General features: G+C 47.6%; 1 protein-coding gene across 2 annotated transcripts in view; it reads right to left on the reverse strand.

Annotated features, from left to right (window-relative positions):
• MAP4K5 (mitogen-activated protein kinase kinase kinase kinase 5) overlaps positions 1-25510 on the reverse strand; it is a 211938-nt gene that overhangs the window by 107032 nt on the left and 79396 nt on the right. For both annotated transcript variants that reach the window (XM_077466776.1, XM_077466775.1), the window contains exon 3: positions 6119-6209. In XM_077466776.1, the coding sequence (XP_077322902.1) occupies positions 6119-6209 (91 nt within the window). The remainder of the gene's footprint in view (positions 1-6118; positions 6210-25510) is intronic.

Below are 25510 nucleotides of genomic sequence, written 5' to 3' on the forward strand. Positions count from 1 at the left end.
TGTTGTGGTTTTGCAGGCATGTGCAAATTTGAGTGCTGGGTATCTGCTTACTCAGAGCAACCTTATCTTTTATATTATCAACAACTGGGTGATATATTGCATTTCTGGGCCCTAAAATTAGCTTAAGAGTTTGGCATTTTAAAATAATAAAAGAAAACTCGTACTCACCTAGATCCCAGCTGCAGCTGTCCCCCGCTGCCTCAAAGACTGAGAACTGAGCGATCAAACACCACCGACTACTCAGCTCTCGGTCTTCAGTCTGCAGAGAGCCGGTGTGCCTATCAACCACCAGCTCTCTGTTCTGCCCCTCCAGAGCTCACTGGAGCATTGGACTGGGCAGGAGCAGCCGTCTCAGCTGTCTCAGGCTCTCAGCCAGCTGCCAGACCAAACTTCTGAGCGGATCCTGACCATATGGTTGGGATCTTTTTTAGAACCTGGACCAGCTCTGTGACAGCAGCTGACAGCAGGCTTTAGTCCGCTGTCGGCTGAAAAAGGGGGGGGGGGGTCACAGGAGTGCAGAACAAAACTGCGCCTTTTGTGATCCATTGGAGCAGCATAGCTAAAAAAGCATTACGTATGTTTTTTTTTTTTTACTGAAAGGCTGTGCTTGATAAATCGTCGTTAAAATATTGTGTGACATAAAAATTGTAACTACCGCCATTTTATTCTCCAAGGTCTCTGGTTTCAGAAACTATAAAATGTTTGGGGGTTTTAACTAATCTTCAGGACTAAATATTTTTTTTTTTTAAACACGAGTGCAAAAAATGACAAAAAAATAAATAAATAAAAACACGTCTCTGTCAGTGAAAAGGTTCCTGCTATAAACGAGAAGATAATTCACTGGACTCGCCTTTTTTAGGGGGGATTTAAATTTTTATTTACTAATTTTTTTTGTGCACTTAAGTTTGAATTGATTTTATTTATTTTTTTTTAAACTCACATTTCACGCACATAATAAAGGTTTGGTTTAGGAATTGTACCATTCTAATTGTACTGCCCTCTTGTGAGCTGCTATGTGTTTAACTTCTTGAGATCCGCGCTATAGCCGAATGACGGCTATAGCGTGGACCTGCTTTGCGGGGGCGACGTCTATTGACGTCGCCCCGGAGGGGCGCGCACAGCGATCAGCGAGTCTATGAGACTCGCCTGATCACAGATCGGAGCAAGGGGTCGATCCCGACCCCTTACCACGTGATCAGCTGTCAGCCAATGACAGCTGATCATGTGATCACAACAGAGCCGGTAATCGGCTATTTTTCCTCTTCGCGCTGACAGCGCGAGGAGAAAAAAAATAAGCCGATCACGGCGAGCTGGGGACAGCTCATCAGTGCCCACCTGCCCCCTGCCAGTGCCACCTAAAATATGGCAAGAAGTGCCACCCATCGGTGCCCACAGTGCCACCCATCAGTGCCCACAATATGCCTCGCACACACAGTGCTGCACCTCAGTGCCACATATCCGTCCCCATCAGTGTCATGTACCAGTGCCCATCAGTGACGCCCATCAGTGCCCAGACCAATCAGTGCCCATCCGTGCCATCTTATCTGTGCCCATGTTTGCCCATCAGTGCCGCCTTAACTGTGCCCATCAGTGCCGCCTTAACTGTGCCCACCAGCGCCGCCTATCAGTGCCCACCAGCGCCGCCTATCAGTGCCCACCAGCGCCGCCTATCAGTGCCCACCAGCGCCGCCTATCAGTGCCCACCAGCGCCGCCTCATCAGCGCATTTCAATGAATGACAAAAATTACCTGTTTGCAAAATTTTATAACAAACATTAAACATGATTTTTTAGTTTTTTTTATTTTGCATCTTTTTTTGTTTAGCAAAAAATAAAACTCCCAGCTGTAATTAAATACCACCAAAAGAAAGCTCTATTTGTGGGAAAAAAATGATAAAAATTTCATTTGGGTGCAGTGTTGTATGACCGCGCAATTGTCATTCAAAGTGCATCAGCACTGAAAGCTGAAAATTGGTCCGGGCAGGAGGGGGGGTTTAAGTGCCCAGTAAGCAAGTGGTTAATTACCGTACTTACCCAACACACTCCCTTTTAAAAGGTGTAAAAACAAAAATCACTAAATTGGTGCAGCGCCAACTAAATCACATCAAGCCCTGGTTCACATTGCTGCGGGATTGAAATTCGCACGATTTCATTCCCGCATGTCAGTCCCACGATTTCAGAAACGTCTGTACGGTTTGCTACACAGATATCTAATGAAGTGGCACCTGAAATCACCAAAAGTAGTACAGAAACTGCTTTTGGGAACCATTGCGGCACCAAATCAGGGGGTTCCATTGACATGTCAAATCGCATCAATGTGAACCCGGGCTAGATCTCCTTTTTGCAGCTTAACTGCTTGTCGACCAGCTGCCGATGCTCGTGGCCGACGGTCGCGATGACCGCCCGGTCACGAGCGATCGCGGGCATGTGAGGTAAACACACAAATCCCTGTCCCATGCCCTGCTTTACACTGCATGTGATGTCACATGGTGTGTAGGAGGAAGCTCAGTGATTACACAGCCTCCTGGGAGTTCAGTGCTGTCTGCCGCAGGAAGTCCCGATAACCGATAGATAAGCACATAGAGAGTGTGCCGTAAATCATGGGAGATCTGGGCATGCTCAGTGACGTCATTCTAAAGAACAAAAAGGATTACAACAATACTAAGCAAGTAAGGCAATATCTACAAGCAGTGTCCATTAGGGTTTTTATGCTGATTTACATGGGACAAAGTTGTGGGGGAGGGTTTACAACCACTTTAAGGGGTCCATATAGTGCACTTGGTGTCGAGTTATTCACTTTACAATCAACACAGAGGACAAGGAAGCACTCTTTACGTCTAGAGGAAAAGAGATTTCATCTCCAAATACGGAAAGGTTTCTTCACAGTAAGAGCTGTGAAATTGTGGAATAGACTCCCTGCAGAGGTGGTTCTGGCCAGCTCAGTGGATTGCTTTAAGACAGGCCCCTTTCACACTGGGGCGGTTTTCAGGCACTACAAAGGCCTGGATTATTTAATAAATGTACATACCGTATATACTCGAGTATAGGCCGACCCGAATATAAGCCGAGGCCCCCAATTTACCCCCAAAAAAACTGGCAAACTTATTGACTCGTGTATAAGCCGAGGGTAAGACATGCCTGTCCATCCCTGTGTGTGTGTCCGTCCATCCCTGTGTGTGTGTCCGTCCATCCCTGTGTGTCCGTCCATCCCTGTGTGTCCGTCCATCCATCCCTGTGTGTGTGTGTGTCCATCCGTCCATCCATCCCTGTGTGTGTGTGTGTGTCCATCCATCCATCCATCCCTGTGTGTGTGTGTCTCCATCCATCCATCCATCCCTGTGTGTGTGTGTCTCCATCCATCCATCCATCCCTGTGTGTGTGTGTCTCCATCCATCCATCCCTGTGTGTGTGTGTATCCATCTGTGTGTGTGTGTGTGTGTGTGTGTGTGTGTGTGTGTGTGTGTGTGTGTGTGTGTGTGTGTGTGTGTGTGTGTGTGTGTGTCCAGCCTACCTGTGTCCCGAGCCTTTGTCCCGAGCCTCCGTCCCGTGCCGAGCCTCCTTGCCTCCGTGCCTCGCCGCCGTGCCTTGCCTCCGTCCCGTCCCGTGCCGTGCCTTGCCTCCGTCCCGTGCCCTCTTCGTTCGTCGGCGCCTCGGCGGCCATTGTAAAATTCAAAAGCTGCGCCACCGCCTTCGCCTGTGATAGGCGGAACACTGAATTTCCCAGCAGCCTGTGTTCCGCCTATCACGGACATCGTATCATCCTCGTCCGTAGTACGAGGATGATACGATGTCCGTGATAGGCGGAACACAGGCTGCTGGGAAATTCAGTGGTCCGCCTATCACAGGCGAAGGCGGAGCCGGAGGCGCGGCTTTTGAACTATAGAATGGCCGCTGTCTGTCTGCTCGACACGCTGATCGAGCGGGCAGACAGCGATGACTCGAGTATAAGCCGAGGGGGGCACTTTCAGCCTCAAAAAAGAGGCTGAAAATCTCGGCTTATACTCGAGTATATACGGTAATATAACTGGGTACTGACATTTATAGGTAAAGTTGATCCGGGGAAAATCAGATTGCCTCTTGGGGGATCAGGAAGGAATTTTTTTTCCCCTGCTGTAGCAAAATTGGATTATGCTCTGCTGTTTTTTTTTTTTTGCCTTCCTCTGGATCATCTGTGGGTATATAGGGATAATTATTGGGGTTTTTTTTTTTGTGGTTGAACTGGATGGACTTGTGTCTTTTTTCAACCTATGTAACTATGTTTTTGTGAATGCACATATAGAGAAAGTGTGACACAATAAGCATCAGAGGAGATTTAGTGTGATTTAGTTAGCACTGCACCAATTTAGTGCTGCACTGTTTTCCCAGTGAAAAAAATAATCCCTACTCTATCCAAAATGAAAAAGCAAAGTTTGGGCTAAGCATGCATTTTAACTGCTCAGTCAGATGGCCTTTACTTTAACCACTTAAAGTGGTTGTAAACCCTTACAAACCACTTTGACCTACAGGTAAGCCTAGATTAAGGCTTACCTGTAGGTCCAAGAAATATCTCCTAAACCTATATGGTTTAGGAGATATTTGCCCGAAAACGGCGGTAGACAGCGGCGCGCAGGCGCACTGAACGCGGCAGTTCCAAAAATGGAGCTGCCGCATTTGTCGACTCCCGTGCGCATGCGCGGGAGTGACGTCATCGCGGCTTCGCCGAATGACAGCGGCGGAGCTGCGAGACGCCACCAGCAAGATGGATGCGGCGGACTACAGGGGACAGCGGTGACTTCGCTGGCTCCTGTGTCAGGTAAGTGACACATAATGGGCTACTATGCGATGCGATGCATAGTAGTCCATTATGCTTTACCTTTGCAGGGAAAAAAAGAGGAAGTACACTCATCAGGGTTTACTTCCTCTTTAAGGACCAGGCCTCTTTTTCAGATTTGGCGTTTACATGTTTAAAACAGTTTTTTCTTTGCTAGAAAAATTACTTGGAACCCCCAAACATTATATATATATTTTTTTTCCTAACAACCTAGAGAATAAAATGCCGGTCATTGCAATACTTCTTTTCACACCGTATTTGTGCAGCGGTCTTACAAGCACACATTTTTTTTTTTTTAAATTCACTTTTTTTAATAAAAATAAATAAATAAGACAACCGTAAAATTAACCCAATTTTTTTTTTTATTTTGTGAAAGATAATGTTACGCCGAGTAAATTGTACGCGGCATAATCAAAATTGCGCCCGCTCGTGGAATGGCGTCAAACTTTTACTCTCAAAAATCTCCATAAGCGACATTTAAAAAAATTCTACAGGTTGCATGTTTTTGCGTTACAGAGGTCTAGGGCTAGAATTATTGCTCTCGCTCTACCGATCGCGGCGATACCTAACATGTGTGGTTTGCCTCCTGCTGTTTTCATATGCGGGTGCTACTCACGTATACGCTCGCTTCTGTGCGCGAGCTCGTCGGGACTGGGGGCGGTTTAAATTTTTTATTTTGTTTATTTATTTTACTTGATTTTATTTTTACACTTTAAAAATTTTTTTAAATTAATGGATCACTTATTCCTATTACAAGGAATTTAAACATCCCTTGTAATAGAAGGGGGGGGGGGGGGGGGGCAAAAAGTCCTCAGATCTCATATTTGGACTTAAAAATGCAATAAAAAATGCAATAAAAAGAAAAAAGTCATTTTAAAAAATGACATTGAAAAAAATATACCTTTAAGAGGTATGGGCGGAAGTGACGGAAGTGACGTTCTTAGCCTCACTCGTCTCTGTACCCAGCTAGCAAAAGTACCCGATCGCCTCCGCCGCTACCGACGGCTCCGGTAAGCGGCGGAAGGCACAGGAGAGCGGCGGGAAGGGGGGGTGGCACCTCTCCCGCCGCCGATAGCGGTGATCTCGCGGCAAACCCGCCACGGAGACCACCGTTATCGTACACAGGACCGCCTCCTGTAAAGAGGGATACCTCGGTTGTGGCAGCAGCTGCTATAGTTACCGAGATATCCCTCTTCAAAAAAAGGACGTATATTTACATGAGGCGGTCCTTAAGTGGTTAAAAGAGAAAATAAAAAAAATCAACAAACAAGCCCCAGAACATGAATATGCATAAAATGTATGGACCATACCAGAGATAGCTGCCAAAATAGGCCACAATATTGGTCTGTTTACATTCCTTCACCATAAAGATCTCTTGTTGGATTAAGGAGAAATCATCACCTGAAAAGAAAGAGCAGACCGACATTACAATGCAGCAACTGAAGACATGACACAACAACCACTGCACACACCACACTATTCATCTGCCACCATAAAGAAACCCGTCACCCATATACACCGGAGGAGCAATTTCTGCTGTTTTCTAAAGAAGTTGTTTTCTTGAACTCAAAATTAAGCCATGGATTCAATTGAGACACATTTTAGGTTTTACACACTTGGGAGGTGTATTTATAAAAAAAAAAATAATAATAATTCAATAAAAAAAAAAAAAAATCAAACACACATTGCTGTTAGTCCATCAAAACAGCATGTAAATTACTTCTGCGGGAATGGGACAAAATCAAATGTCCTTGGGCTATATTTTCTACAGATCAAGTAATAACTGTGAAAAAAAATAAAAAAAAAAAGACACACACACACATTATGAACTAGAATACAGCATTGTGGCCACTAGATGGTGCTAAATATCAAAGGAAATAAGAATATTCACCATTCAGTATTTTCCTCAATCACACATTTTGTTTTTTTTAAACCAATGAAGTTCAGTTCGTAGAGAATATGGCCTGAGAACAAATGGGATTTGCCCCCAAATTTACAAGGAGTTTCAATGGACAAACAGCTATGCAAAAAATTTTTGGGGAAATGTAGTAAAAAAAAAAAAAAAAAAAAAAAAAAAAAAGAAAAATGTAAATCAACTCATGTTTACAACTTTTTAAGTAAGCTGTTTACAGTAAACATCTAAAAAAAACATGAACAGAAAACAGCAAAAATGACAATGAAAGTGTTACTTCATCACGCGCCTGTATTTGCTTTAATAATTATCCCATCATTCATTTTGCTTTGCCTTTCATCACAGGAAGAGTCATTACTTTTTTTTTTTTTTTTTTTTTTTTTTTTAGGTACAGTTTTTGGGTTTTTTTTTTTTTTATGCAAAAAAAATAAATAAATAATAATAAAAAAAGTTTATCATACATGTAAAGAGGCTCACGCAGCCTACCAGCTCTCTTAACCTATGGAATCGCCCCCTTCCTATGTTGCGGAAAGGATGCCTGTTCTGGTCACTGATGAGCTGCAAATTTGGGGTGTCTGATGAGCAATAATGAATTGCCCCTTGCCTGATATTACAGGATTTGGGCCAACAGACTGTATGTGCCCTAAGGCCCCATTCACACCTGAACATAGCATTTTCAGGTAGAAAATTGCGCGATTTTACTGCAATTTCGCTGCGGTTTTTCTGCAATTTTGCGGCATTTTTTTTTACCACGATTCTGTGCAGGGCAAAAAGCCACCAATGTAAAAAGAAGAAAAACGCCAAAATCTATCCGATTTGAGCGACAAAAAACGGTGCAAAACTTGTTTGAGCTTCAGACGACTTGGAGTGGAGATGTGAACCATTTCCATTGAGAATAATAGATTTTTTCCCCCTCCAGTGTTTTGTAGCATCAGGCTTCAAGCTACAAAATGCTCAGGTGTGAATGGGGCCTTTAGTGTAGTTCGGTTACCAGGAACCAAAATTGTACTGTTGACCGCAAGGTCTACCGCAGTGCGTCAGCAATGGCACATCAACCAGCTGGGCGGGCGCAGGCTGTTTAGCAGCCAATCATAAGGTAGGCAGGCACTTGACAGATAATCTGGCTATAAAGCCATTGACAGGAATTGTCTCCCCGGTATTAAGGCAAGAGTAACCTCTTTACATCTCTCGAGGGCTCTGGTCTCAGGAACTTGGCACCTGTGTAGTCAGATACACCTAGTTGCCCCGATTATTAAAAGGTGGTCAATAGAATTAAAATTGGCACCAAAGTCTAAGGCAGGCCATAGAGGATGCATAGACGATGCACAGACGATGGCCAGAGAGGATGCACAGACGATGGCCAGAGAGGATGCACAGACGATGGCCAGAGAGGATGCACAGACGATGGCCAGAGAGGATGCACAGACGATGGCCAGAGAGGATGCACAGACGATGGCCAGAGAGGATGCACAGACGATGGCCAGAGAGGATGCACAGACGATGGCCAGAGAGGATGCACAGACGATGGCCAGAGAGGATGCACAGACGATGGCCAGAGAGGATGCACAGACGATGGCCAGAGAGGATGCACAGACGATGGCCAGAGAGGATGCACAGACGATGGCCAGAGAGGATGCACAGACGATGGCCAGAGAGGATGCACGGACGATGGCCAGAGAGGATGCACGGACGATGGCCAGAGAGGATGCACAGACGATGGCCAGAGAGGATGCACGGACGATGGGCAGAGAGGATGCACGGACGATGGGCAGAGAGGATGCACGGACGATGGGCAGAGAGGATGCACGGACGATGGGCAGAGAGGATGCACGGACGATGGGCAGAGAGGATGCACGGACGATGGGCAGAGAGGATGCACGGACGATGGGCAGAGAGGATGCACGGACGATGGGCAGAGAGGATGCACGGACGATGGGCAGAGAGGATGCACGGACGATGGGCAGAGAGGATGCACGGACGATGGGCAGAGAGGATGCACGGACGATGGGCAGAGAGGATGCACGGACGATGGGCAGAGAGGATGCACGGACGATGGGCAGAGAGGATGCACGGACGATGGGCAGAGAGGATGCACGGACGATGGGCAGAGAGGATGCACGGACGATGGGCAGAGAGGATGCACGGACGATGGGCAGAGAGGATGCACAGAGAGGATGCATAGACGATGGCCAGAGGATGCACAGACGATGGCCAGAGAGGATGCACAGACGATGGCCAGAGAGGATGCACAGACGATGGCCAGAGAGGATGCACAGACGATGGCCAGAGAGGATGCACAGACGATGGCCAGAGAGGATGCACAGACGATGGCCAGAGAGGATGCACAGACGATGGCCAGAGAGGATGCACAGACGATGGCCAGAGAGGATGCACAGACGATGGCCAGAGAGGATGCACAGACGATGGCCAGAGAGGATGCACAGACGATGGCCAGAGAGGATGCACAGACGATGGCCAGAGAGGATGCACAGACGATGGCCAGAGAGGATGCACAGACGATGGCCAGAGAGGATGCACAGACGATGGCCAGAGAGGATGCACAGACGATGGCCAGAGAGGATGCACAGACGATGGCCAGAGAGGATGCACAGACGATGGCCAGAGAGGATGCACAGACGATGGCCAGAGAGGATGCACAGACGATGGCCAGAGAGGATGCACAGACGATGGCCAGAGAGGATGCACAGACGATGGCCAGAGAGGATGCACAGACGATGGCCAGAGAGGATGCACAGACGATGGCCAGAGAGGATGCACAGACGATGGCCAGAGAGGATGCACAGACGATGGCCAGAGAGGATGCACAGACGATGGCCAGAGAGGATGCACAGACGATGGCCAGAGAGGATGCACAGACGATGGCCAGAGAGGATGCACAGACGATGGCCAGAGAGGATGCACAGACGATGGCCAGAGAGGATGCACAGACGATGGCCAGAGAGGATGCACAGACGATGGCCAGAGAGGATGCACAGACGATGGCCAGAGAGGATGCACAGACGATGGCCAGAGAGGATGCACAGACGATGGCCAGAGAGGATGCACAGACGATGGCCAGAGAGGATGCACAGACGATGGCCAGAGAGGATGCACAGACGATGGCCAGAGAGGATGCACAGACGATGGCCAGAGAGGATGCACAGACGATGGCCAGAGAGGATGCACAGACGATGGCCAGAGAGGATGCACAGACGATGGCCAGAGAGGATGCACAGACGATGGCCAGAGAGGATGCACAGACGATGGCCAGAGAGGATGCACAGACGATGGCCAGAGAGGATGCACAGACGATGGCCAGAGAGGATGCACAGACGATGGCCAGAGAGGATGCACAGACGATGGCCAGAGAGGATGCACAGACGATGGCCAGAGAGGATGCACAGACGATGGCCAGAGAGGATGCACAGACGATGGCCAGAGAGGATGCACAGACTATGGCCAGAGAGGATGCACAGACGATGGCCAGAGAGGATGCACAGACGATGGCTAGAGAGGATGCACAGACGATGGCCAGAGAGGATGCACAGACGATGGCCAGAGAGGATACATAGATGATGGCCATAGGTGATATTTTCTTTCCAACCGCCAAATCGCTAATTTCCTCCATCAACATAGTCGTGTTGTTCACAGTGTAAACAGGAAATGCCGGTTATTGGCATTCCTATCTTTACGTTGATAGCTCATGAGGAGAGGAGATCCGGTAAGGGGACATCTGCACTGACAATCAGGGCACTGATCATCATCAGTGCAGCCCCAACCGTGCCCACCAGTGTTGCCCTTCAGTGCAGCCTCATCAGCGCACATCAACGAAGGAGAAATATTAATTTACTAAATTTTATAACAAACTAAGAAAAACTTTTTTTCCCCACAATATTTTCTGTCTTTTTTGCTTGTTTAGCAAAAAATAAAAACCCCAGTGCGATTAAATATCACCAAAAGAAAGCTCTGTCTCAAAAAAAGGGAAGGGGATGAAAGTGCCTGGTAGACAAGTGGTTAAATGATGAAGACAGGCTCAGGCAGGAAGAAAAGTACCAACTGAAATCCCTACAGATATGAGGAAGGTTCAGCCACAACTGAAAATTGCAGGTTTGGGTGGACTGACCCTTTAACATATTTTTATATAGAACAGTGTGCTTTCCACACGTACATACACGTATCATTACACCTCTATTCTCTGCATGAAGCCATGCTTTCACAGTAAAGACTAAACTTTGCTCAGCAATGCGGCTATACAAGGAAAACAAGCCCGGACGTGCTATTAAATGATTTGTTTACATAAGTTCTGACAACTTCGAGTTGATCCTGTCCTACGCCCTGCGCCGATCGGGAGGAGATGCTTCACCTACTATTCCAGGACAACACTAGGGAGCGGCGTCATCTGGATGACAACACCAGATCTTCCTGTAGAGAGGCTCAGGGAATGCCAACACTTGTCATTGAGGCAACAAGGACAATAATCCTCATTACTGTGCAAAGAGTTAGACCAGCGTCTCTCTATTTTTTATGTCAAGGCATCCATTAAACCAGGGGTCTCCAAACAAAGCGCCAGTTTACTGTCCTCAAACTCCAGACTGTGGCCAGTGGGAGGGAAATGTTGCGCCCCATCGGTGGTGTAAGTGGGAGGGAACAGCGGCGCCCCATCGGTGATGTAAGTGGGAGGGAACAGCGGCGCCCCATCGGCGGCGTAAGTGGGAGGGAACAGCGGCGCCCCATCGGCGGCGTAAGTGGGAGGGAACAGCGGCGCCCCATCGGCGGCGTCAGTGGGAGGGAACAGCTGCGCCCCATCGGCGGCGTCAGTGGGAGGGAACAGCTGCGCCCCATCGGCGGCGTCAGTGGGAGGGAACAGCTGCGCCCCATCGGCGGCGTCAGTGGGAGGGAACAGCTGCGCCCCATCGGCGGCGTCAGTGGGAGGGAACAGCTGCGCCCCATCGGCGGCGTCAGTGGGAGGGAACAGCTGCGCCCCATCGGCGGCGTCAGTGGGAGGGAACAGCGGCGCCCCATCGGTGGCGTCAGTGGGAGGGAACAGCGGCGCCCCATCGGCGGTGTCAGTGGGAGGGAACATCGGCGCCCCATCGGCGGTGTCAGTGGGAGGGAACAGCGGCGCCCCATCGGCGGCGTCAGTGGGAGGGAACAGGGCGCCCCATCTGTGGTGTCAGTGGGAGAGAACAGCGGCGCCCCATATCCGGCTCCTGGGCAGCAGTTTGGAAACCACTGCTTTAAATGATGCACAATCATGATAATTTTAGGCCCCTTTCACGCACCAGGTAGGATCAGGTCCATTTGTCAGTTTTTCAGGCGGATGGGATGGTCCAGTCACCCCTATGGACAAGCGGTTGTAAACGGACTTTTGTCTGTTTACACCTAACTACCTCCGAGTGCAATCCAGTCTGCATTTAAAAAAAAAAAAAAAAAAAAAAAAGCTGCAACCTTCCTAGTTCATTAAAGCAGATCAGAGGGTCGTCGGGTGCAAACAGACAGTGGAGTCCGTTTACGCCCGGCCGCCCATCGAGTAGAGCAGAGCTGTGTCCATATCCACGCTGATTGGGATGGTGTCTGCCCCTATCTGAAAAGAGCCTTACTTATGAATGGTAAACCAGAGCCTGGGATGATGCACACAACCAGCTCTCCTGAATGTTGGGGACAGTCCTGCATGCTGCTGACCAGGGATCAGCCTCATGACGTGCCATGGTGGGGGGTGGGCCAGCTACCAACTCTATAGCAGCGAATGACGCAGTGCACTCTACCCTAGAGAGTCTTTACTTGGCATGGTGCTTACGGCTGGCTGGCCGGCCCACCTGCACGATGGCAGGCCATGAGGCTGATCCTGGGATAACTAGGTCCCATGCTCATGGCACCCCAGGGGAACCCAATCGGCAACCCAATTAGGAAACACTGAGCTGGACATCCCTAAATGCTCTGCCAGTAAAGCAGCTTTACAGACAGCTGATGGGTCTACTTGGTTGTGAGCAGCCAAATCTACAAACGATTTGGCTGTCCGCATTGGTCGGCTTGAGCATGCATGTGTAGGGCCAATGGATGTGTTTAGATGGGACCTTCAAATGCCAGTATTATCTAATCTAGTAAACCATTCAATATCAGATTGGATACCTGTCAGTTTATAACACTGGTGAAGGCCAATACAGCGTACATTCACTCAAGGGTACAGTTCTGCAGCAGGCTCTGTGCCAACATTCTGGGAAGATACTGGACAGAAAAAGGGCAACTGGGATGGGGAGTGACTTGTTTTTACCACTTTGCATTGGATTCTGGCATTTCTCTCCTACATGTAAAAATCATTTTATTTGCTAAAAAAAAATTCTCAGAACCCCCAAATATAATTTATATATTATATATATTAGGGCTGAAACAACCAATCCATTATGAAATTAATCGATTACTATTTTCATAATTGATTATTCGGCCAGTAACAAAATGGGGTTGAAGTTAATGAGTCTGATATTTACCAGATTGACCCTTTAATAGTATATACAGTATATCTCCCCTCTAATAGTATATACACAGTATATACAGTATATATCCCCTCTCATAGTATATACAGTATATATCTCCTCTAATAGTATATGTAGTATATATCCTCTAATAGTATAGACACTATATCTCCCCTCTAATAGTATATACAGTATATATCCCCTCTCATAGTATATACAGTATATATCTCCTCTAATAGTATATGTAGTATATATCCTCTAATAGTATAGACACTATATCTCCCCTCTAATAGTATATACAGTATCTCTCTCTCTCCTCTAATAGTATTTACAGCATATATCCCTTCTAATAGTATATACAGCATATCCCCTCTAAAAGTATATACAGTATATCTCTCCTCTAATAGTATTTACAGCATATATCCCCTCTAATAGTACCGTATTTATCGGCATATAATACGCACCCCAAGTTTAGGAGGGAATTTTGTGGAAAAAACTTTTAGGAGGTAAATTTAAGGAAAAAAAAACTTACATTTAAATGCCCATCAATGCAGCCTTATCAGTGTCCATCTGAAGCCTTGTCAGTGTCATTTGCAGCCTTGTCATGCAGCCTGTCCTCATTGCAGCCTTGACATGCAGCTTGTCCGTCTTAGTGCATTGTCCGCTTATGTTTTTAAAAATGGCGCCGCTGAGATGTTCCATGTATCTCGGCGGCACCCGGAAGTTCTTGGCGGCTTTCGGCCGCTCTCGGAGGCTTTCAGCCGCCTTGGCCCTTCTCTGAGGCTTTCGGCCGCTCTTGGAAGGTCCGAGAGCGGGCGAAAGCCGCCGAGAAGGTACGAGAGTGTCCGAAAGCCGCGAGAAGGTACGAGAGTGTCCGAAAGCCGCGAGAAGGTACGAGAGTGTCCGAAAGCCGCGAGAAGGTACGAGAGTGTCCGAAAGCCGCGAGAAGGTACGAGAGTGTCCGAAAGCCGCGAGAAGGTACGAGAGTGTCCGAAAGCCGCGAGAAGGTACGAGAGTGTCCGAAAGCCGCGAGAAGGTACGAGAGTGTCCGAAAGCCGCGAGAAGGGCTCTGGGCGGCTGAAAGCCGCCCAGAGCCCAAAAAATTGTGTGGAAATCGCGGAGTATCGGCGTATAACACGCACCCGCAATTTTTCCCTGATTTTAAGGGGAAAAAACTGCGTGTTATATGCCGATAAATACGGTATATACAGTGTATCCCCTCTAATAGTATATGTAGTATATATCCTCTAATAGTATATACACTATATCTCCCCTCTAATAGTATATACAGCATATCTCCCCTCTAATAGTATATACAGTACATCTCTTCTCTAATAGTATATAGCCTCATCCCCTCAGCATATTTCCCCTCTCATTTATACAGTATATCTCTTCTGTCTGTTATTCTCAGAGTGAATTAGATATTTTGCTCCCTAACCATATAGCTGGTTTTTTATATTTACTACTGCATAGAGATATTTAAGAATAAATTGCCTTTTTTTTAAAAACGTACCATATTAACTAAATTATACACCATGCTTTTTTGAAGGTAATTAACCGATTAATTTAAACAATCGGCCAACTAATCAATTATGAAATGAGCGTTAGTTGCAGAGATATACACACACACACACACACATTATATATATATATATATATATATATATATATATATATATATATATATATATATATATATATATATATATATATATATATATACACACACACACACACACACATATATATACATATACACATATATATATTACACACACACACACACACCATAGATAACCCAATTTTGGGGTAAAATATAAAAAAAGATAGTCACACCAAGTAAATAGACACCTAACATATCACACTTTAAAATCGCACACATTCGTCGAATGGCGCAAAACGACGGTACTTAATCTCCATAGGCGACGCTTAAAATTTTTTTTACAGTTATAGTTACAGAGGAGGTCTAGTGCTAGAGTTATTGCTCTCGCTCTAACATTTGCGAGGATACCTTACATGTGGCCAGAACGTCGCTAACATATGCGGGCACAACCTATGCATGCTTTTGCTTCTGCGTGCGAGCATGAGGGGCATTTTTATTTTATTTTTTATTTTTTATTATGTTTTATTACTATTTTATTTCTCTCTTTTATTCCTATTACAAGAAATGTAAACATCCCTTGTAATAGGAATAAGGCGTGACAGGGCCTATTTATGGAGACATTTAGGGTCAATAAGACCCCAGATATTGCCTCTACCTTGGAAAGCATGAGATCAAACAAAAACATTGATCTTTGCTATCCAGGGTAAAAATAAAATAAAAATAAAAATAAAAAAACTGGCAGTGTTCACATCTGCCTGCGACCGGAAGTGGCGTCATAACGTCGCTTCCCGGCCTCCCAGGATCGTAGAAATAGCTGGGGACCATTCCGTCCATGGCCAGCTCTATAGTAATCTGGTGCCAGATTGTTTTTCTGGGTCCCCAACTGCACGGGAGGCACCGGAGGGCGGCAGGGGGGTGTCCACTCCCACTGCCTGTAAAAGAAATCCAATGGCTCATGAGATACCTGTAGATGCAGCCATCATCCACATATCACCACTTCAACCGAAGGACGGCCTTCCTATGGGAAGTGGTTAATACAATATTGTCCTGGGTTATTCTACCGTACTTGTTTCACATGCAGCGTCAAATAAACTTTGCATTGTTCACCTGTTATTAGAAAGCAGATATGTCTCACTCTCTTACAACACTGCAGCACTTGTCGGCAGTTTAAAGCTGGCCATACATTATTGAATTTTCTTATTTCCTTTAACGATTTACCTTTAACGATGTAGTACCAGGGCCTGCCTGATTGCATACAAATTGAAAGTGTTGTTTGGGCTTAACCTGGTTTTGGTAAATCTAGAGGAAAATTGTACAAGAAAATTGTATAATGTAAGGCCAAGCCTGTAAATTGGTCTTTAACATAATCTCCTAACCTGACAGCATTTTATTTTTAATCACATAAAGCGGGAGTTCCGCTGTTTTTTTTACAAATACTGCAGCTGCTGACTTTTAAAATAAAGGACACTTACCCACCCAGCACACCCACGATGTCGGCACCCGAAGCCGATCTCTCGATCGGCTCTCGGGTGCTGCCGCCACCATCATCGGTATGGGAATCAGGAAGTGAAGCTTTGCAGCTTCACATCCCGGTTCCCTACCGCGCATGCGCGAGTCGCGCTGCGTAATAAGGATGGTCACTGCTGTCTCTGGGATCCGTGTGTTTCCCAGCAGACAGCGGGGACCCCGCAGGAAGTGGCGTAATAGCCGTAGAATCTGCGGCTATCTATCTATGCCCGGAAGTGGGTGCAGGTACCTGTATTATACAGGTATCTGCACTCCCCCCTGAAAGGTGCCAATTGTGGCGCCGGAGGGGGGGGGGGGTTTCCAATGAGCGGAAGTTCCACTTTAGGATGGAGCTCCACTTTAATGACTGGAAGAATTACCACCTTCATGACCAGGTATTTTTTTTGCGATACAGCACTGCGTTACTTTAACCGACAATTGCGCTGTCGTGCGACGCTGTACCCAAATAAAATTGTTGTCCTTCCCCACCCCCCCCACCCCCCACAAATAGAGCTTTCTTTTGGTGGTATTTGATCAGCTCTGCAGTTATTTTTTTACGCTATAAACAAAACAAAAAAAAAAAACTACAATTTAAAAAAATATATATAATATTTTTTACTTTCTGCTATAACAGCCCTCAAATTTTTCCCCTGGCCTACTCGCATTTTGCGACGAGAAAATGAGGGCTGGTGAGGAGGTGGCCTGCCTGGGATTGGGGGGGTGGGGCGAGCACTGCCGGCGGGTGGAGTTGATCGGGAGCCGTTTTCCCGGTGGAAGAGTGCCATGGAGTTAGAGGAGAGCCGCGGGATCACCGAGCAGTAATACACGCCGTAACAGCTGACATTGAAACTGTCTAAGCTGTCTCCGCTCTGCTCAGTTTCAATATCAGCTGTTACAACATGTATTACCGCTCTGTGATCCTGGCTCTCCTCTAACTGGTCGTGATCCGGCCGCCCTCTCACTTCCTCTGCCCTGGCGAGTCTGCAATGGTGGGGCACGGGTGAGCCTGCAATAGTGGGGCACGGGTGAGCCTGCAATAGTGGGGCACGGGTGAGCCTGCAATAGTGGGGCACGGGTGAGCCTGCAATAGTGGGGCACGGGTGAGCCTGCAATAGTGGGGCACGGGTGAGCCTGCAATAGTGGGGCACGGGTGAGCCTGCAATAGTGGGGCACGGGTGAGCCTGCAATAGTGGGGCACGGGTGAGCCTGCAATAGTGGGGCACGGGTGAGCCTGCAATAGTGGGGCACGGGTGAGCCTGCAATAGTGGGGCACGGGTGAGCCTGCAATAGTGGGGCACGGGTGAGCCTGCAATAGTGGGGCACGGGTGAGCCTGCAATAGTGGGGCACGGGTGAGCCTGCAATAGTGGGGCACGGGTGAGCCTGCATTGATGGGCACGGGTGAGCCTGCATTGATGGGCACCGGTGAGCCTGCATTGATGGGCACGGGTGGGGCACTGCTGAGGGGAACTGAAAGTTGTTAACGTTTATTTTTGTAACTTAAAAAGGAAGTAAACCCTAATGGGTTTACTTCCCGTTTCATTCCCTGCAAAGGTAAAGCATAATAGACTACTATGCATCGCATCGCATAGTAGCCCATTATGTGTCACTTACCTGACACAGGAGCCAGCGAAGTCACCGCTGTCCCCTGTAGTGCAGAGCATCCATCTTCTCAGTGGGTCTCGCTGCTCCACCGCTGTCATTCGGCGAAGCCGCGATGACGTCACTTCCGCACATGCGCACGGGAGCCGCCACTCGCGGCATATCGCAGTTGACAGCGGCGCACTCAGTGCGCCTGCGCGCTGCTGTCTACGGGGCATGCGTCGTAGACAGCGGTGCCTGTCTTTAGGCAAATATCTCCTAAACCGTATAGGTTTAGGAGATATTTCTTGGACCTACAGGTAAGCCTTAATCTAGGCTTACCTGTAGGTCAAAATTGGCTGTAAGGGTTTACAACCACTTTAATTCTGCATAAAACATTCAAGGGTCATTTCACGAGATAATCTTTTGATGGTGCGATTAGGGGCAGGGCAGGGTAAGGGTTGGGCGGGGCATTTGGTGGCGAGTAACCCTTGAGACCTAGCTAGTAGCTCAAGACTTGAAACGTTGAGTCCTGTGCGATAAGACATATCTCAAAATAAAAAATAAAATAAAAATTCACTAAGCGTATAATGATTGGTCTGTGAAAAAGTTATAGTATCTACAAAATAGGGAATAAATTTAGGGTCTTTTTTTTTTTTTTATGTTTTTACTGCTAATGGCGGCGAACAACGATTTTTAGGGGGACTGCAACATTGCGGTGGACAAATCGGACCCCAAGTGACACTTTTTGGGGACCAGCAACACCAATACAGTGATCAGTGCTTAAAAAACAAAACAAAACGATAAAAAACACACTGATCACTGTATAAATGACACTGGCAGGGAAGGAGTTAACATCAGGAGCGATCAAATGGTTAAGTGCGTCTTAGGGAGGCGCTTTCTAACTGTGTGGAGGGTGGACCGACAGGGAGTATATAGAGATCACTGTTCCTGATTACTAGGAACAGACGATCTCTCTCTACTGGCAGAAAGGGGATCGGTTTGTTTACATAGGCAGATCCCCGTTCTGCCTCTCTGTGGAGCGACTGCGGGTGACTGGCGGACATCGCAGCCACGGACCCGCACATTGACTCCCGCTCTGTGCCACAGGCCCACAGTATCTATTACACGAAACGACTGGTACGTTGTTTCGTGCAATAGAGCCGCACTGCCGTAGTATATCTGCGGCAGGCGGTCCCTTAAGTGGTTAAAGGAGAAGTTCAACTTTTCGAGGCAGAATTTCCCTCTTCATAATAAACAGAAGCGTTTTCCAAAGTCATCTCTGGCCCCATCGTCCCAGTGTGCTCTTATCTCACTTACCCCCATCCACGGGAACCTTGTAAGTTAATACATTTATTTATTTAACCACTTCATGCCTGGCCTACAGAGAAATGACGGCCGGGCGGTGGCTTTCCCGTTCTGATTGGACATCACATGACGTCCTGGCAGGATGAGGAGCTGCGCAGCAGTGCGATCTGTCACCAGCCGTGTCTACAGGACCCAGACGATGACCGATCCGAGTACCGGGTGGCCGCCGGTACCATGTGACCGCCGTGACGTATTACAGCAGGTGACATGACAGTTGTACACAATGGTTGGCTTCCTTTCAAGCTATCCAACATGTGCAAATGTATTACTAGCTGTGATTGGTCCATTCGATCACATGGTACAGACAGGACCAATCACAGCCCATCTGTACCATGTGATTAGCTTTGCCCAATCACAGCCAATTACAACAAAACCAACTGAATAAATCAGTTTCATTCAGAAAAATTTACTTTTTTTTGTACTGTAACCAGTCAGTGTCCCTGATCTCTGCCCCACCAGTTAGAGGATGACACTGTACATCACTGGTGACTCTGCTTTTTTTTTTTTTTTAATTGTGCCTTTTTTAACCAGTTCCCGACCAGCGCACGCCGATGTACGTCGGCAGAATGGCACGGGCAGGCATATTGGCGTACAGTCGCGGGTCCCGCGGACTCGATCGCTGCGGGCATACCCGCGATCGTCTCACAGGGTGGCTGAACGGAGAGATGCCATTGTAAACGGCATCTCCCTGTTCTGCCTAGCAACAAGTGATGCTGATCTCTGCTCCATGTGATTGGAGCAGAGATCAGTGTTCACAAAGCCCAGCCCCCCACAGTTAGTAACATGCCCCTAGGAACACTTAACCCCTACACTGCCACCCACTGGTTAACCCCCTTCAATGCCAGTGTCATTTACACAGGAATCACTGCATTTGTATAGCACAGATTGCTTTATAAATGAGAACGGTCCCAAAAATGTGGTAAAAAAAAATAAAATTATTAATAAAAATGTCATAAAACTATCCCCTATTTTGTAAACGCTAGAACTTTTGCACAAACCAATCAATAATCGCTTACTGCGATTTTTTTAACCAAAAATATGTAGAAGAATACGTATCGGCTTAAACTGAGGGGAAAACATTTTTTTATATCTTTTTGGGGATATTTATTATAACAAAAAGTAAAAAATAATGCGTTTTTTTTCAAAATTGTCGCTTAATTTTTGTTTATAGCGCAAAAAAATAAAAACCACAGGGGTAATCAAATACCACCAAAAGAAAGCCCTATTTGTGGGGAAAAAAAAAGACGTCAATTTTGTTTGGGAGCCACGTCGCACGACAGCGCAATTGTCAGTTAAAGCGACGCAGTGCCGAATCGCAAAAAGTGGTCTGGTCTTTGGCCAGCAAAATGGTCCGGGGCTGAAAGTGGTTAATTTCTTAATTTTCCAAAACAATGACAAAAATTACAACTTCAAAAAACTGGCCATGCCCCTTACTAAATACTCTGGACTGTCCAGAATGGGGTCATTTGGAGGGTAATGTCCTGGCGTTTTGGGGTCTCAAGAAATGAGATCGGCCACCAGTACACTAGGATTGATTTTCAGATATACAGTGCAGAAAGTATTCACAGCGCTTCACTTTTTCCACATTTTGATAAGTTGCAGCCTTATTTCAAAATAGATTAAATTCACTATTTTCCTTAAAATTCTACAAGCAATTCCTCTATAATGACGTCGTCACAGAAGTTTATCTGAAATATTAGCAAATTTATTAAAAATAAAAAAGAGAAAAAAAATCTCATGTATACAAGTATTCACAGCCTTTGCCATGACACTTAAAATTGAGCTCAGATGCCTCCCGTTTTCACTGATCGTCCTTGGGATGTTTCTACAACCTGATTGGAGTCTACCTGCGGTAAATTCAGTTGATTGGCTGGGTTCAGAACGGTATGACACGATCCAACTTTGCCCCGCGACTTAATGTCCAACTTCAATCCCGACAATACCAAGCCCTTTAAGTCTGGTATGGATCTGGAGGGGAAACCACACACAAAAAAAAAAAAAAAAAAAAAACTGTGTGAGGCCCACCATCAGCATGGGGACAAGGTGCTTTGGGGTGGGGGGCGCAGAGCACCCATCAACCCACTCCCCTCCCCCACATGGTGAAGGCATGTGGTCCGGTATAGTCGGAGAGGGGCGGGGGTGCTCGCTCAGGCCCCCTCTTTCCTGACCTGCCGGGCTGCGCGCTCGGATAAGGGTCTGGTAAGGATTTTTATTTTGGGGGGGGGGGGGGGGGGGGTTCTCCTTCAAGATTCTCAGAGCACAAGTCGCATACCAAAGTCAAGTCAGTCAAGATGATGATCCGACTTCAATGATATTCAATAGACTGAAGTAGGCCCAAAGTAGTGCAGGAACCTTTTTCAAAGTCGGACGGACTTGTACCAGACCAGTTAAGACGGCTCTCATAGGGGACCACTGATTTATACACCTCATGGGACGTATGCTCCCAAAGTTTTTTTTTGGGGGGGTAAACTAGATGGACTTGTGTCTTTTTTCAACTTGACTATGTAACTAAGTAGCTGTCGGGCCACATTCATATATCCTCATAGTGAAAACTTTTTTTTTTTTCTGGAGCAGATTGTGTGTAAACCCAGCTAGTGACAGCAGGGAGGAAGAGCCGCACAGCTAGTGACAGCAGGGAGGAAGAGCCGCACAGCTAGTGACAGCAGGGAGGAAGAGCCGCACAGCTAGTGACAGCAGGGAGGAAGAGCCGCACAGCTAGTGACAGCAGGGAGGAAGAGCCGCACAGCTAGTGACAGCAGGGAGGAAGAGCCGCACAGCTAGTGACAGCAGGGAGGAAGAGCCGCACAGCTAGTGACAGCAGGGAGGAAGAGCCGCACAGCTAGTGACAGCAGGGAGGAAGAGCCGCACAGCTAGTGACAGCAGGGAGGAAGAGCCGCACAGCTAGTGACAGCAGGGAGGAAGAGCCGCACAGCTAGTGACAGCAGGGAGGAAGAGCCGCACAGCTAGTGACAGCAGGGAGGAAGAGCCGCACAGCTAGTGACAGCAGGGAGGAAGAGCCGCACAGCTAGTGACAGCAGGGAGGAAGAGCCGCACGGCTAGTGACAGCAGGGAGGAAGAGCCGCACGGCTAGTGACAGCAGGGAGGAAGAGCCGCACGGCTAGTGACAGCAGGGAGGAAGAGCCGCACGGCTAGTGACAGCAGGGAGGAAGAGCCGCACGGCTAGTGACAGCAGGGAGGAAGAGCCGCACAGATAGTGACAGCAGGGAGGAAGACCGCACAGATAGTGACAGCAGGGAAGAAGACCGCACAGATAGTGACAGCAGGGAAGAAGACCGCACAGATAGTGACAGCAGGGAAGAAGACCGCACAGATAGTGACAGCAGGGAAGAAGACCGCACAGATAGTGACAGCAGGGAAGAAGACCGCACAGATAGTGACAGCAGGGAGGAAGACCGCACAGATAGTGACAGCAGGGAGGAAGACCGCACAGCTAGTGACAGCAGGGAAGAAGACCGCACAGCTAGTGAAAGCAGGGAGGAAGAGCCGCACAGCTAGTGAAAGCAGGGAGGAAGACCGCAACACAAGTGAAAGCAGGGAGGAAGACCGCACAGCTAGTGACAGCAGGCAGGAAGACCGCACAGCTAGTGACAGCAGGGAAGAAGACCGCAACACAAGTGAAAGCAGGGAGGAAGACCGCACAGCTAGTGACAGCAGGGAAGACGACCGCACAGCTAGTGACAGCAGGGAGGAAGACCGCACAGCTAGTGAAAGCAGGGAGGAAGACCGCACAGCTAGTGAAAGCAGGGAGGAAGACCGCACAGCTAGTGAAAGCAGGGAGGAAGACCGCAGAGCAAGAATACAACACCACTTTTATGAGAATGCAAGGAGCAAGAATGTAAAACATGGGGATTCAGGAAGAAAAAAAAATAAAAACACATCACAGCATAGTATAAAATAAAATAAGAGAGAGAGGAGCGAGAGAGAGAGGAGCGAGAGGGAGAGGAGCGAGAGGGAGAGGAGCGAGAGAGCGAGAGGGAGAGGAGCGAGAGGGAGAGGAGCGAGAGAGCGAGAGGGAGAGGAGCGAGAGGGAGAGGAGCGAGAGGGAGAGGAGCGAGAGAGCGAGAGGGAGAGGAGCGAGAGGGAGAGGAGCGAGAGGGAGAGGAGCGAGAGGGAGAGGAGCGAGAGGGAGAGGAGCGAGAGGGAGAGGAGCGAGAGGGAGAGGAGCGAGAGGGAGAGGGAGCGAGAGAGCGAGAGGGAGAGGAGCGAGAGAGAGAGGAGCGAGAGAGCGAGAGGGAGAGGAGCGAGAGAGCGAGAGGGAGAGGAGCGAGAGAGCGAGAGGGAGAGGAGCGAGAGAGCGAGAGGGAGAGGAGCGAGAGAGCGAGAGGGAGAGGAGCGAGAGAGCGAGAGGGAGAGGAGCGAGAGAGCGAGAGGGAGAGGAGCGAGAGAGCGAGAGGGAGAGGAGCGAGAGAGCGAGAGGGAGAGGAGCGAGAGGGAGAGGAGCGAGAGAGCGAGAGGGAGCGAGAGAGCGAGAGAGCGAGAGGGAGAGGAGCGAGAGGGAGAGGAGCGAGAGAGCGAGAGGGAGAGGAGCGAGAGAGCGAGAGGGAGAGGAGCGAGAGAGCGAGAGGGAGAGGAGCGAGAGAGCGAGAGGGAGAGGAGCGAGAGAGCGAGAGGGAGAGGAGCGAGAGAGCGAGAGGGAGAGGAGCGAGAGAGCGAGAGGGAGAGGAGCGAGAGAGCGAGAGGGAGAGGAGCGAGAGAGCGAGAGGGAGAGGAGCGAGAGAGAGGAGCGAGAAAGCGGAGCGAGAGAGCGGAGCGAGAGAGCGGAGCGAGAGAGAGAAGGAGAGAAATAGAGACGGAGAGAGAAGACAGAAAGAATGCACAGCAGGAGGATAGCAAAGAGAAAGAGAACACTGCAGAGGAGAGGAGAGGAGAGAGAGAAGACAAAGAATTTGCAGATGGAAATTGCTCAGCAAGAAGGAGCAAGTGATAGAAAGCCCAGAAGGGATCACAGAGTAAAGTCAACAGAACCACAAATAGTAAAAGATGTAATAAAGCACACAACAAAAGCTAGAGCTGCACAAAGGCGGCGGAGATCAGAGTAAAGTGTTTGCTAAAAAGAGATACAATTCAGATACATAAGGGGTGACTACAACAAAGCACATTATCTGCTGAATTATCTGACGATTATTACACAGACAGGTAATACTACACAGAGAGCGCAGCAAAAGACTAATAAATGGAAGAGGAAGACAGAAGACTAAAAAGGTGTGACCCAACTAGTGTGGTATCATCAAAACAAGGATGACACCAATTAGAGGGAGACCGCAATATAGAATTCTATTATTGCACCATATTGGTGTGGGTCACCATACCCAGTTTCAGCAGCAACAAAAAATTTAGTATTAAGAAACCCTACAGAAGTAGCTATTAAATGCGGCCTCGAATGGTAATTTGCAAAAAAATTGAGGAGTAAAATAAAATAAAAAAGAAGTTGCACAGACGTGTCACCAAACACCTCCACCCATCACCAAGACTAACAACGTTCTTATCATTAGAACCAACACAGAGTCCGGACTCAAGAGGCAACACAATGGAACCAATATACTGTAGCAGGTCACATACACTCATAATTCCCCAACCTTATTCCCCAGCTCCAAAACAGAGTATTACAGTGCCTTGAAAAAGTATTCATACCCTTTGAAATTTTCCATATTTTGTCATGTTACAACCAAAAACAAATGTATTTTATTGGGATTTTAGACCAACACAAAGAGGCACATAATTGTGAAGTGGAAGGAAAATTATAAATGGTTTTCACATTTTTTTACAAATAAAATATGTGAAAAGTGTGGGGGGGAATTTGTATTCAGCCTCCTTTACTCCGATACCCCTAACTATGCCTATGACGATGGAATCTGTTGTGGTTTGATGGACTAATTGATACGATCGCTGCCATTGGATCCTTCAAGCTACACTTTATTATCTGTGTACCAGTAACAACGATGTTTCAAACAATCAGCAGATTGTGTTCGCTTGATTGTTATCTTGTATATCTATGCCAATGGAATCTGCTGCGGTTTGATGGCCTAACCGATATGATTCCCTTCCGCTGGATCCATCAAGCTACATTCAATATTTGCGTATCAGCAATTAACAATGTTTCAATCAGCTGTTTGTTTGATCTGTACCTTCCCAACTTGGACATTATCTGGATCATGAACTTGGTTCGGTTAGGACTTTACACTAGTTCAAGATCCAGATCCTCAGCGATTCCTTTTGGCAATAGAAGTGGAACTCCACTTTTGT

This window comes from Lithobates pipiens, unplaced genomic scaffold (assembly GCF_037356315.1).
Source record: "Lithobates pipiens isolate NorthernLeopardFrog02 unplaced genomic scaffold, aLitPip1_a1.2 Scaffold_37, whole genome shotgun sequence".
Lineage (NCBI taxonomy): Eukaryota > Metazoa > Chordata > Amphibia > Anura > Ranidae > Lithobates > Lithobates pipiens.